We start from the raw sequence: 13,360 nt of genomic DNA, 5'->3' as shown, positions 1-13,360 counted from the left end.
TGATTTGCAAATATTTTCTCCCATTCTGTAAGTTGCCTTTTCACTCTGTTGACAGTTCTTTACTGCATGTGAGCTTTATAATTTTCATGTAGTTCAATTTATCTGTTTTTTGTTTTATTGCCTGTTGCTTTTAGTGACATGTACCAGAGAAATAATTGCCAAATCCAATGTCATGAAGCTTTCCCTCTATGCTTCCATATCAGAGTTGTTTAGATGTAGCTCTTATTTATTTTTACATGAGATCTTGCTATGTTTCCCAGGCTGACCTCAAAATTCTGGGCTAACGTGAGCCTCTCACCTTAGTCTCCTGAGTAGGTGGGACTACAGGAGCATGCTACTGTACCTCTTGGCTTGTATGTTTAGATCTTGGATCCATTTGGAGTTAATTTTTGTATATGTATATGTTAAGGGTTCACCTCTGGGATGCAGATATTAGTTTTCTGACACTACTTGTTAAAAAAAAAAAACTATCGTTTCCCCATGGAATGGTTTTGTCACTGTTGTTGACAATCATTTGATCCTATATATGAGGATTTTTCTTTTTCCCTGAACTCCCCATTCTATTCCACTGGTCTGCCTTTATGCGAGTACCACACAGTTTTGATTACTAAAGCTTTGTAGTAAGTTTTAAAATCAGGAAGTGTGAGATCTTCAACTTTGTTCTTCTTTTTAAAGATCTTTTTGGGGCTGGGGATGTAATTCAGCAGTAGGGTACTTGCCTAGCATGCACAAGACCCTGGGTTTGATCCCTGGCACCACAAAATCAAACAAAAAGAGATTGTTTTGGCTATTCAGGGTAGCTTAAGATTCCATATGAATTTTAGGATGGATTTTTCTGTTTCTGCAAATATCATTGAAATTTTGATAGGGATTGCCTTGAGTCTATAGCTCACTTTGGGTAGTATTAACATCTTTAACAATATTAAGTCTTCCAGTCCATGAACATGGAAAATCTTTTCATTTATTGGTCTTTTTAAATTTCTTTCAGCAGTATTTTGTAGTTTTAAATCATTTGTCTCCTTAATTAAGTTTATTCCTTAGAGGTTTGTTTTGTTGTTGTTTTGTTTTTTGTTTTTTGCTTTGTTTTGATACCAGGAATTTAACCCAGAGGTGTTTAACCACTGAGCCATATCATCAGTCCTTTTTATATTTTAATTTCAAGACAGTATCTCAGCTAAGTTGCTTAGGGCCTTGCTAAGTTGCCGAGGCTGTTCTCGAACTTGCTATCCTCTTGCCTCAGCCTCCCAACTTGCTGGAATTACAGGCATGTGTCACAACACCCAGCAATGGATTTCTTAATTTCCTTTTCAGATTGTTCACTATTAGTATATAAAGAACACAACTGCTTTTTTGTGCATTGATTTTGTATCCTGTAATTGGGATTTCTGATCCTCTATATGTAACCTCTCTCCACCCCGCTTGGAAATTTGGAGGACTTTTTCTTTGTATTCTTGTGTTTTGAGATTTCATGATCATAGACTTGATGTGAGTCTACTTGCAGCCATTGTACTGGAGTCTAGGTAGGTCTAATGGTTTTTTAGATTTTTCCTCCTGTTTTCAGCCCCACCTTCATCTGTACTTCCAGAGATACGCACTACTGATAATTCCTGAGACTTTTGAGGGCTTTGTAGTTTACATTAGCCCCCTCCCCACCAGGTTTTCCATTTCTGGCTTAGGATTTAGGTTTCTTGGGTCTGTGAAATCAGTTACCAGCTTTTAAAATTTTGTGTGTCTTTTTTCCTTTTGTGTTCTCTTTTTTCTTATGGTTTTAAAATGCCATTTTAGTTGATTTTAAAGTAGCCATCTTTAGTCAGCAATTCTCATGATTTGGTTTAGTAACTGAAAAGCAGGTGTGAGGTGTGTCTTTTAGATGTTAGTTGATTGTCATGTGTATGAAAATTTAATATAAATGTTTAAACAAAAGTAATGTTTTGGGGATAAAAACCTCTCTAATTCCAGATAAAACATTCCTATATACCAACTGAACTGGCCAATTTTTTATATGACTTGAGAATGTATACTTTGAGCTGACTTGTCTTGGTGGGCCATGTTCAAAATCAGAGGTTAGACTTAGGCATTCCATGATCATGGCGGACACCTGAGACAAACGAATGCTCCTTGAGTAAAACCTTTCTGCTACCTTCCCCCAGTGGTAATACTGTAAATACCCACTGTACATGAGACAGCTGACATTTGCAAGACCTAATCTGTGGCCATGGGATGTTTCAGTTCATCCAGGTCTCCTAAATATAAACTGCCACAAAACAAAATACTTGAACTATCCTGGATTACTTGTAATAGCTATGCCTCATACTCTTGGATGTGTTGATTGTCCAGATAAGAAGCAGATACCTAAAGAATGTTTCTTTATTGCCTGAAATGCCAATAGTTAGTTCATCTACTATTATGCAGCATTCCTTTCAAAAAGATGCATGTGATAAGTTTCTCATAGAATTTAGTATCAGGCTAAGGCTTGTTTTTCTAGGAAAAAACTTCCTTTTGCCATACAAGTAGAACTACATAAACAATAACATTTCCTTATTTCCCCTTTTATCCTGGCCGTTAGTAATTCAGAGGCACTTGGGGTTATAACTCATTGAGTACTTCTTATGAAATCCTTTCCTCTCTCCCTTTAAATAGCTTCTCACCTTTTTGTCTTCGTTTTAATTATATAGGTCCACAATCCCTTGACCACAATTCTAAAATGCAGAAAGACTTAAAAATGGAATGCTTTTTTAAATTCACGAAGCTTAGGGTGAATATTCATATGTCACTACAGAATACTGATGTATTTGATTTTAGGGCACTATTCCAGAACCCCTTTAGGGACATTACATAACACGTAGCATGCTCTCTCTAAAGCCTGAAAGATTCTCAATTCCAAATTGTAGCTAACTTGGGATTTCAGACAGGGGGCTGTGGACATGTGAGTGTTTGAATGTGGGACAATCCTCACATATCCTTTGGAGAGCAAGCATGTGGCATGGAGAGGTTCCCAGAGGGCCACAGTGAATGTGACCTGATGCAGGAGGAAGCCAAAGAGAGACCTGCTTGTGGTGCCATTGGTCCCTTTATCCCAATGCCCATCTCCCTAGTCACTGATGACATTACCTGTCTCTTTAACTTCTTGTGGTCGGATTTTCTGGGACAGTTTCAGAGCACATTCAAGGTCATAAACTTGAGAGCGGGTGAACTTCAGTTCCCTACGGAGCTCATTAATTTCCTTGATTAAGGAAACGTTTTCCTTTAGAAAAGAAGGGACAAGAGTGAATATGGATGAATGAATGACTGGTAGACATAAGGCATGCCTCCTGGGATCGAGGGTGGGGGAATGGACAGTGTTGGTCTGGACCCAGGTGGACTCTCTGGATCTTCATTGGGGCATGAGTATATTTAGCTTGCTCATTGTTCAGCCTCTCAAGGTAATACCTAACTTACTTCAGGTGAGCTCAGCACTATTCCCATCCATCTGTGCTCTTTTGAACATCAGCAATGCTTTCCTAAGCACTTTTTATACAACTTTAATGTATCTAAGCATCATAATAACATTATGGCTAGATTCTATTACAATCATACTTTTTTTGGGTGGGTATAGGGATTGAATCCAGGGTCTCACACACACTGAGCACACACTACTGAACCACATGTCCAGTCTCTATGATCACAATTTTATAGAAGAGAAACCTGAGGCACAGACGTATGTAACTGGCCTAAATCACACAGTTAGCAAGTGGCAGAGTCAGGAGTCTAAACCCAACAGTCTGGTTGGGCTCTTAAGTACTGAGCTATCCTTTATTCATTTTTTTTCCCATTCTTTTTCCCATTCATTTGTCAAACCTACATTTATGGGGCATCTACTAAGTACCTTGGAATGAAGAAAGAAATAAGACATGGTTCCTGTCCTCAACATCATTCTATTTAGTAACACAGAAAAATAACCAGGTAATTAACATCAGTTATATCCATTGGAAGTATCACTGATCTTGTTTATGCCTGACAAATATCCATCCATCCATCCATCCATCCATCCATCCATCCATCCATCCAATACATAGTACTGAATACCCATTATGCACTAGTCACCGTGCTGATCCTGGGGTATCTTCAAAGTGACACCTGGCCTCTGCTCTTGAAGAGTTTACAGTTTGGTGGGGGATATCGGCCCACTTTAGCACGCGGCCACCTTGCTAAGATGGAGGGTGAGGTCACAGAGGAAAGGCACTTAGCCATGCCTGAATGACCAACGGATTGCTAGGAATTGACCCCTGAGCTGAGGCTTAAGGGAGTGTCTAAGGAGAGGGTAAAGGGTGTCCCAGAGAACTGGAATAATAGAAGTCAGGACACAGAGGTACGACACAGTTGACGTGGGAGGAACTGCGGCAGTTTTGTGTCACTGTGAAGTGGGACGGGAGTAGAAGGGAGCAGGAACGAAGCTGCTGGAGGCCAGCTACTGGGGTGCTGCATGCGGGTCCAACAGTCTCTTCTCCTCTCCCCACACCTCAGGCTTCTGCTTTCCACTTCACATTGAGCACAGGGGCCCCCAGGTGGCACCAGGAGGAGGCCCAGCCCCATGGGCTTTGCTCTTAGAGCCGATGGCCTCACTATTTAGTTTGCCTACCGTAGAGCCTCGCTAGGACTGTGAGCAAATCATCTGAGCACCTTATTAAAATGAAGCTGCTGACTCAGTGGGTCTTGAGGGTTGGGGGGGCTGAAAGTCTACATTTCTAACCAGCTTCCAAGGGATGTTGCTGCTTGTCTGCAAGCTACACTCTGAGCAGCAAAGCCCTGCAGGCCAAATCTACGTGAAATGGGCCTGCTCCAGGAATGAACTTGGGGCACAGTCTCAGGGGTGGGGAGTATGGAGTTAGGGCAGGGCAATTCTCAAGCACCTTCTCACTGAGCTGGGCTAGATAAGCCCTTCTCTGCTACGGGTATGTGTCTACCAAGCCAGGAGGGTGCTGGGACTGCTGAAGACATCCCAAAGATTCCTTCCTTTCAGAGACTCTTCATTTAAAGACAGATCCAGACCTTTAGAACTTCAGTATATCACTTAATTTCAGTTTCTCTCATTAAAAAAAGACTCCCTCAAAATGCAGTCTGTAAAAATAAAATTAAGGAAAAAAGAAAATAGATTCCCTCCCTCTTGGATGAAGTGCCCAGTCCTCACTGAACAATCCCCTGTTCTCCGGATCAGGCTTTGTGTCTGTTTTTCTGAGTCGGCAAATTTTCTCCATCTAATGCTTACCCTTTTAACCAATCCAGGCCTTGGTGATGAATTGCCTACATTTCCTTTCCAGAAAAACTCTCTGCTAGTCTCCTCCCCTGGAACTTCCCCATGCCAACTTTATATCATGACATGATTGATTCAGTCGGTATTTATTGGGTGCTAAAACCCTGGATCCTGCCTTGCATGTAAGAGGTGCTCAAAAATGTTTGTGGGATGGATAAGCAAATCAATATGAATGTGGTGCACACCAGGATGAAATAAGAGAAGCTATTTACTAATAAAGAAATTACAAACCAAGGGTAAGGGTCAGTATAGGAGACTAGAACACAAGGGAGGGTCTTAAAAGAACGATAGGAAAGGACTGGGGAGATAGCTCAGTTGGTAGAGTGCTTGCCTCACATGAACAAGGTCCTGGGGTTTAATCCCTAGCTCCACAAAAAAAAAAAAAAAAAAAAAAAAAAAAAAAAAAAAAAGGAGCCTTAAGAAAGTCACAGGCAAACTTGCTGGCTTGGGGGCTCTCTCTATTCTTAGTTGGTTTTGCTTAGCTTCACTTCTGCTTCATTCAATAAAGTAATACTGATAATCAGAATGAAGACTAGAAACTTAAAGTACCATTTTTTAATCCTCTCAGGTTACATATTTGGTTATTTCCTTTTCTTGGTCATTTCCTTCTATTTTGTCACTGACTCCTACTGATGTGGGTCTGAGCTGCACCTTGCACTCACCCTGCTGTGACTGTAACTGGCTCTTGGTCCCTCTCCCCTCTACAGCTGTTATGGTCCCAGGGAGCCCTTGTACTAGTTTCTCCCCTCCCCCGTACCAGCTACAACCCTGCGACTGGGATATTTAGCTCCTGGTCTATTTTGGTGTGATTGTTTCTGATCTCACTGCCAGCCTTTGACACCTCCATGATCCCTCCTTGTCTAAATAGGCCTTTCTAGGGCATGATTCTTTCCTTATTAGAGTGTGATTGAGGCCCATGACTCAATGAAAATGGAAGCTCTTGTTTTGTTTGTCCCTTTCTTCCTTCATTCAAAAACCAAACCATCTACTACCCAGTTCTTGAAAGTTTGATGTGTACTGGTCATTGTGCTGGACAAGGGAGGTCCCTCTAGGTTCTAATGCAGAGAGAGGCTATCTGAGTTAGAAGCAGGGGCCCAACCCAGTGTGAAGAAGGTTCTCAGGGGAAACAGAGGTTGGAGAAAAGAATTCTAGGCCTGGAGCCAAGAGGGAGCAAGCAGAACACAAACACTAAAAGCTTGCTATTAAGAATGAAAACAAGAGTAGTCATAATTGCAAGGGTTGAATGGACCCTCACAACATATCAAACATTTTACATAATCACCTCATTTCATCCTTACAACAACCTTATAAAGTAGGCATTATCGGACATGTTTTGGATGAGGAAATAAGGTAGAGGATAAAGGGCAGCATTGGGTTTGAAGCTGCCTCTTTGCCTCCAAAGTGCCCTGTTCCTCCATGACTGCTGCTCTTACCTCCCATTTACCTCCATTCCAATATCTTGTGTAGTGTAATGGTCAGGGACATCCCCAATAAGTACAGCTTAGGTTCTTTAAAAAATGTTTCCAAGGGTGGCATATGTTCTGAGGAGTCCAGAGATCACACTGAGGTCAACTGTATGTACATTTGGTAGCTTTGTGAATTAAAAATTACTACACAAGGCTTTTGAGTCCTCTGTTTTGATAGCTCCTTGGTCAGGATGGCTTTCACGAACTCTTCCAAATCTCCAGACCTCATCTAACTACTCAGCTGCAGGAAAAATCTGACCGGAGACCCATCCAATGCATAGTCTGGGAAATGTGAAAGACTGACTTGGCTAGGGGATGCTAAGGTCCATATATATGGAGATTTCTAAACAAAGGGCTATGCTGAGCTGACCAGGACTGCCTTAGGCCTTTGGAACAGCCTGATGACCCGGGCAGATCTTTCAGACACCCTTGATGGGCAGGGCAGGGTAGGAAAGGGAATGTCTGTAGCACCCCCTGCTGGCCAGCTCAGAGTCAGATGCCTTTTGAAAAAAGCAAGCAGCAGATGTATTGCTCCAGTAACTTGGAAGCGGGCATCCAAGGTGTCTTTCTGAAACCCACAGTTGGTGGGAACACCATCTGTCTAATTGTGCAAAATGAGCCATCTCGGACTCCTTTTAGGCTCTTCTTTTCACCTATATCCTGTGTGTAAGACATTTCTATTGGTCATTTCTACTCTAAAACACCTTCTGACATCGCAGCTTGCCCCTTTCTAAGCCTTCTCATTTACCCTTAACAACAGTAATCTAATGAGTTTCCTTGCCACCTGACTCTTTCTCTGCCTGCCTGTGGAGTGCCTCCAGTCTGTCCACCTTGCCAATGGAGTCCATCTTAACGAAACAAAGACAACACCCCTGCCTCCTTAAGAAGCCTTGCAGGTCATGAATGTGCTCAGGATGAACCTCATGATCTTGGCACGGTGTGGAAGGCCCTCTTCAACTTCACCCTAGGCTACCTACCAGGCTACCTACCATTCCAGTGGGCTCTTTCTCTCTGCCCCTAACAAACTGAGGTCTGTGGACTCCTGGGTCTAAAATCACCCCTGCCCCTTTCCTTTCTTTTTCTCAGGCGATTCTCTCTGCCTGCAGAGTTCTTTTCCCTAGGAAAAAAGGTCCCTGACGACCCTCTATCTGTCCTGAGCTCATCTCAAATGCCCCTTCCCTCAGAAATCTTCCATGTCATAATTTGCTCCACTTCTCCCCCAAACCCACTGTACTGGGATATGCCATATGGAGCTGAGATTACTTGAATCTGGTCCAAGTTCCCCATGAGGAGCTTCTTGAGGGTAGGGAATCTTGGAATCTTCCATGGCTCACACAAATCTTGCTGTGTAAGAGGCTCTTGAATGTGAATGAATGAATGTGTGTCCTAGATGTTTGTATTTTGTGGCAACTCTTATTTCCATATCTGCAAGTATACTGAGGAATGCAGTGGGGAGGCCCCAAGCTCCTATCTGAATATACAAATGAGAAAGTGGCCTCATTTTTTGTTATTTTCTAATGAGTAGCTCTCAGATGCCATGTCCATCCCAGCTTTCCTCAGGTGCCAGGGCCTGGCAACTGCAGACACAGTTCCAGCAAACTCCTGACAAACACATGCCAAGGCAGCAGGAGCCCCTGGCCACCAGCTGGGGGTCTGGAATCAGTTGTGCTGTCCCCTCACCCACCCCCAGGAGCAGGCACCTGGCCCTTGTTGTGAGGGGTTTCTAGGCTCTCCCTCTCGGTTTCTACCTTGCTCCTATATACATTCTTTGCTAGGAAGAAGAGAAGGGCAATGGCATTTTTTTTTTGGTGCACTGATTCTGTGCACAGTGCCTAGTGCTTTAATCTCATTCAATCCTCATAGTAACTACCAAGGCAGGTGTTTTCCTCTCCATGTTGTAGATAAGGAGGGTGGTTCCTGGAGAAGTCAAGGAATTTACCCATGATCTCCTGGCCAAAGAGTGTCAGAAGCAGCATAACTCAGATCCACACAGTGACAGCGCCTGTTTGCCTTCCACACCCTGGCTGGGAACATATTCCAAGTTGAGATTTGCTTGCTTAAACCCTGCCATCTGGCGTGGCCCTGGCTCAGTCCTTCTCTAACTTTAAGATCAAATAAGGAAACAATTTTTAGCACCCAGAACAGCAGTTCAAAAGTTTTCCTTTAAAAAAATCTTCCTAACTTTTTGTAAACAGACTCTTACACAGAGCCCCACTGTGATCAGCAAGGGGCCTCTGGTTGAGGGGCTGTGAACTCTGAGCCCTGCCCACAGGACCTCTTTCTTGCTCCCTGTAGTTGTCTGAGTCACTTCTCTGGATTCAGAGGACTGCAAAGCACCTACCTAGGTTTACAATGCTGCTTGGGAAGATGCTCTTCTGGGGACTGACCTTGCGGGAGAGGCTGGGCTGGATTGGGCAGGAGCCCTGCTGTGTCTCCTCTTCTCCCCATCCCCACCCTGGCTCAGGGGAACAAGGGGAAAAGGGGACGAAAAGAGGGCACATGCCTGTCCTGGCAGCCTTGTGTGGACTCCTGCACCCTACAGTCAGCCTATGGTCTTCAGTTCCTTTCTCTCTCCTCCTAGGACTGACATTTGCTTTGGGCATCTGCTTGGCATAGATTAAAGGACCCAATCTTCAGAGGACCTCTCAGGCCTGTGTGCCAGTGCAGGCAGAGCACAGATGAGAGTTCAGTGATGACACCGGCTGACAAATGTGCCTCTGTCACTCTGGTCCCACTGCCTACTTTGCTGCGTTCCAGGACCCAGGGGTCGCTCCATGCTCTGGGCACTTGAGGCCCCTTGCGATGATTCTGTGTGGGGCTGCTGGTGCAAAGGTCCTGCCAATTTTCTGGGCCTCTCTGACTGCTTTTGTGGCCCAGAGTAGGGCAATGGTTTGACAGAGGAGGTGGGGCTGGCTGTAAAATGACCTGAGACCTATCATGCCTGGGTCTGGCCTGAGTTGCACTGAGCTCTGCCCAGTGTGGACTACCCAACCTGGACTCTAGTTTCAATCCACCTGCAACCTGTTCCCATTCCAGCATTTTAATTAGGGCATTAAAGAAATGTAAGTATAAAAAGGTATGTGTTTTATAAATGTGATTCCGATGTTCTCTTTTGATATTAATTCACTTTACTTGCCTCATATGATACTGATACCCAAACAGAAATCTGGCAGGTGCCTCCTGACGGGCAGTCCTGACAACATGCTTGAGTGAGGGTGGCAGTAATGGGGCCAGGCTCTCTGAGCAGCCCTGTGAAGGATCCTTGGGGGGTGGATGTGAAGAACTTAAGTCAGAGTGGGGCCAGCTCAGGTGGGTGCGGTTAGCTCTGAACTAAGAGATAAGGGTAGGGACCTGAGGCACCAGAAAAGTGAGAAGAGGCAGGTGAGACAGGCGTGTCCTAGCAGGAGGGAACAGCAGAATAAAAAGCAGCAAAACAAAATAAGATGAAACAAGAGTTAGAGGAGGGAAGAAGGGAGAGAGTGACTTAGGAGAGCTAAAGTAATGTGGACGAAGGTCCCAAGGGACGGGATGCCTGAGAGGAGTGAGGCAGGACACAGGTGTGCTTTGGATAGGGTTGGAACAGGAAAAGGCAAAGGGATGCTGCTGAACAAGGGGACACTGGTGGGCACAGAAATGCCCAGGAAGGCTCCTTGGTGGGTTCTTGGCCATGGTCACAGCCAGGACAAGTTCTGAGACGACAGAGGACAGGAGCCAAAAGAGAGCTGTAGGGAAAGCTAGTGGGTCCCCTGGACGCCTGGGAGCCCTGAGGATGGGTGGTCCCAGAGGGACCCTCCACCGCCATCTCCCACAGCTTGGCCTCCTGGGGAGCTGGGGGGGGGGTGCGTGCTGGTACCTGCATGATGCGGACGTAGTCAGTGCGGTGCAGCTCGCTCTCCTTGAGCACCTTCTTCTTGATCGTGGCCAGGTTCCTCTCCAGATGCTCCCGCTGGCGGGCGTACTCCTGCTGCAGGTCTGTGTCCAGCCCTGCGATCTCTACCTGATGGGCCGAGGGGGTTCTCAGCGAGTGGGGAGGTCCCAGAGCGCAGGGCAGGGCAGGGTTGCACGGGGAGGCTGCTCACCCTGTCTGCCCGCTGCACATACTTCTCAAACAGACCTCGGACCTTCTCCTTCAGCAGCGGGGGCTCCTGGATATATGCCACACAGTTGTGAAGGTCTGTCTTAAACCATTTGACCACCGCTTCCAAGTCCCGCTCCTGCAATCAGAGACATTTACTTCTGGCACTGTGGGGTGCTCTCCAGGTAGAGGGGCAGAGACTGCAGATGGAGGCAACAGCACAGAAAGGGGCAAGAGACACCTCTTCTGGGACTTACAGCTGACTGCAGGGGACACAGTAGGCATGGAGACCTACACAGGCCTAGTGGCAGCCTATGGCAGCACTGAAACTTTCGTGCACCTGCCTGGCTGGGCATCTGGTCTGAAGAGCCTACAATGCCTGGCTCTGGATCCTTGAGAGACCACACACATGGCTTCCTTTATTGGCTCTGGAAGCCCTTCAGAAGCATAGGCCTTAAAAGATGAAAGGAAGCTCACATGTCTCCTCATATTCCTCTAGAGCCAAAATAGATGGTATCATCACTCTCTGGCAGATCCCCAGCCAGGGCTTCCAGAGCTCCCCTTACTCGCTCATCCGGTGCTTACCCCTCCTAACAGGAGCTATGGAAGAGTGTGGAGAAAACCCCACAGGACTGGGCAGGTTGTTCACCTGCATATTTGAACTAGTGCCCCCTCTTCAATCAGGTTTTCTCTGATATCTGAAAACTCTGACCCTGACCTAGAGAGGGTCTCTCCTTTCTTTTCACTCTTCTAGTTCTTTGTCAACATTCTATAATATTCTGCCTTGCATTATAATATGCAAATGCCACAAATAGCCCATCAGCCTCTCCAGCTTGTGAAGGGCAGTATTTTAAGCAACTCATATTTGTAGCCCAGCAGCTTCTGGTATTATCTCAGACAAAGTAAATGATTGACGTGGAGGATAGAAATTCAATGTGATTCAGCAAATGTTACCAGGTGGCCTGTGCTGGGGATGAAGGTATAACTACGTCCTGGCCCAGGACCAGAAGACCTTTCCCAGACTGGCTCAGGATGTACTAACAGCTGTGGGTGCAGGATGAATTTCTTAACCTCCTAATTCTTTGGACTGACTGTCCTTGTTTATAACATAAAGAGACTGGTTTGGATGACCTCCGAGATTCTCCTGGCCTCAGCAATCTTTTGGTCATGAAAACCTTTAAACACTGACCACAAATGACCTTACTGAGCATGTTCTTCTCTAGGCCAAACAAGGCAAAAGCTAAGAATGTTCCTCCAGTACTGTCTTCCTACCCCTGATCACTGTTTCCAAGTCGTTTTGTAGTCTCAGCTGAATTCTGAGATCAGGCAGCACTGTGGGCAAATAAAGAGCATAAAATGGGAAGAGTGTTTTAGCGATGGGCTGGCTGTCTCTGAGAAGCCAGCTGCCCACTGCCGGCAGGTGCCAGATTTCAAGTCCAATCATGCCAGACTCTGAAAATCCTCACACCTTCTGTCTCTCTTTGCGCATCTCCTGATCTGTGGCTCTTAATTTCTGCCACAGCTCTGTGATGTTCAGCTCCAGTTGCGTGTTCTGTTTATGGAAACGCTCCAGCTCAGCTTCCATCTATAGAGAACAAGGGAAAAAAACATCAAGAAAAAGAAGGTGAGAACGTGAACATTATATTTGAGAACTGAAGTCTTCTGGTGGGTACGTTCCCCAGTACTAGGGCATTATTTTTCAATGTCCTCTGGAACAAAGCTTTTCTTCTTACTCCCTGCCATCCTAAAAGCCCCCACCTCCTTGACCGATGTGGTGATCCAGGGTCATGCATTTCTATGGCATGCTGGGAAGTCTCCCACTTGGCCACCTTCCCTTTCCTTAACTGCTGATCCCTTTCTCTTCTTGAATTCCTTCTAACTTGTTAACTCTCAAGTACTGAAATCTCAACTATAACATGAGGCAGGTTTTCCAGGGAAGCCCCCTCTTCGCCTGCTTGGTGAGGTCATAGTGAACCTCACCCTCAGGGGTCACAGTCATTTTAAAGCAGAAAGCTTAGTCTAAAGCAGAGAGTTTGAGGGACTGGCATGGCACAGAGGTGTCCCCAACTTAAGGCATAAAACAGTAAAGAGGAGGTTAAGACAAGACCTCAGTCTCATATCATTCTCATGAAAAGGTCTTAAAAAGTATAACTGAGGGGTATCCCATCTTCAAAAGAAGATCGGGAAGCCACCAGGGACCATCTGAAAGATTTTCTGTTCATGGCTACATGTTGTTAACTAAAGATGTGTAAATGGTAACTGAAACTTCCCATTAGGACGAGATGGGCTGTCTGTGAGCTTGCAATGAACTGATCCCTGCCAGAGCAAAAGGTGATGCTTGATATGCACCCGAAATTTGGTGGACACCAGGATCTTGTTACTAGGGGAGCTCAGTGATGGGAAGATGTGCTAGTTCATTGGATTTTTTTCATGGTTGGGTGGAGTAGCCCCCAAATCTATCCCAGGCCCTTTGCTCAGGTCCAAGGCTCTTGACTCTGTGGGTTACCAGAGGCCCTAATGAGCCACATC

General features: G+C 45.4%; 1 protein-coding gene and 1 long non-coding RNA gene across 6 annotated transcripts in view; one reads left to right on the top strand and one right to left on the bottom strand.

Moving 5' to 3' along the window:
- The window catches only part of CFAP57 (cilia and flagella associated protein 57), a 67,997-nt gene that overhangs the window by 6,971 nt on the left and 47,666 nt on the right, over positions 1 to 13,360 (bottom strand). For 4 of the 5 annotated variants that reach the window (XM_079117581.1, XM_079117582.1, XM_079117585.1 and 1 more), the window contains 4 exons: positions 12,300 to 12,416; positions 10,836 to 10,970; positions 10,610 to 10,753; positions 3,112 to 3,244 (listed from right to left, as the gene is read on the bottom strand). In XM_079117581.1, the coding sequence (XP_078973707.1) occupies positions 3,112 to 3,244; positions 10,610 to 10,753; positions 10,836 to 10,970; positions 12,300 to 12,416 (529 nt within the window). The remainder of the gene's footprint in view (positions 1 to 3,111; positions 3,245 to 10,609; positions 10,754 to 10,835; positions 10,971 to 12,299; positions 12,417 to 13,360) is intronic. The other variant, XM_079117583.1, reaches the window with a different exon arrangement.
- The window catches only part of LOC306647996, a 48,124-nt gene that overhangs the window by 10,401 nt on the left and 24,363 nt on the right, over positions 1 to 13,360 (top strand). The gene's annotated exons all lie outside the window — the stretch shown is intronic.

Source organism: Sciurus vulgaris, assembly GCF_902686455.1.
Source record: "Sciurus vulgaris genome assembly, chromosome: 1".
Lineage (NCBI taxonomy): Eukaryota > Metazoa > Chordata > Mammalia > Rodentia > Sciuridae > Sciurus > Sciurus vulgaris.
This window is presented reverse-complemented; position numbering and strand designations above follow the sequence as displayed.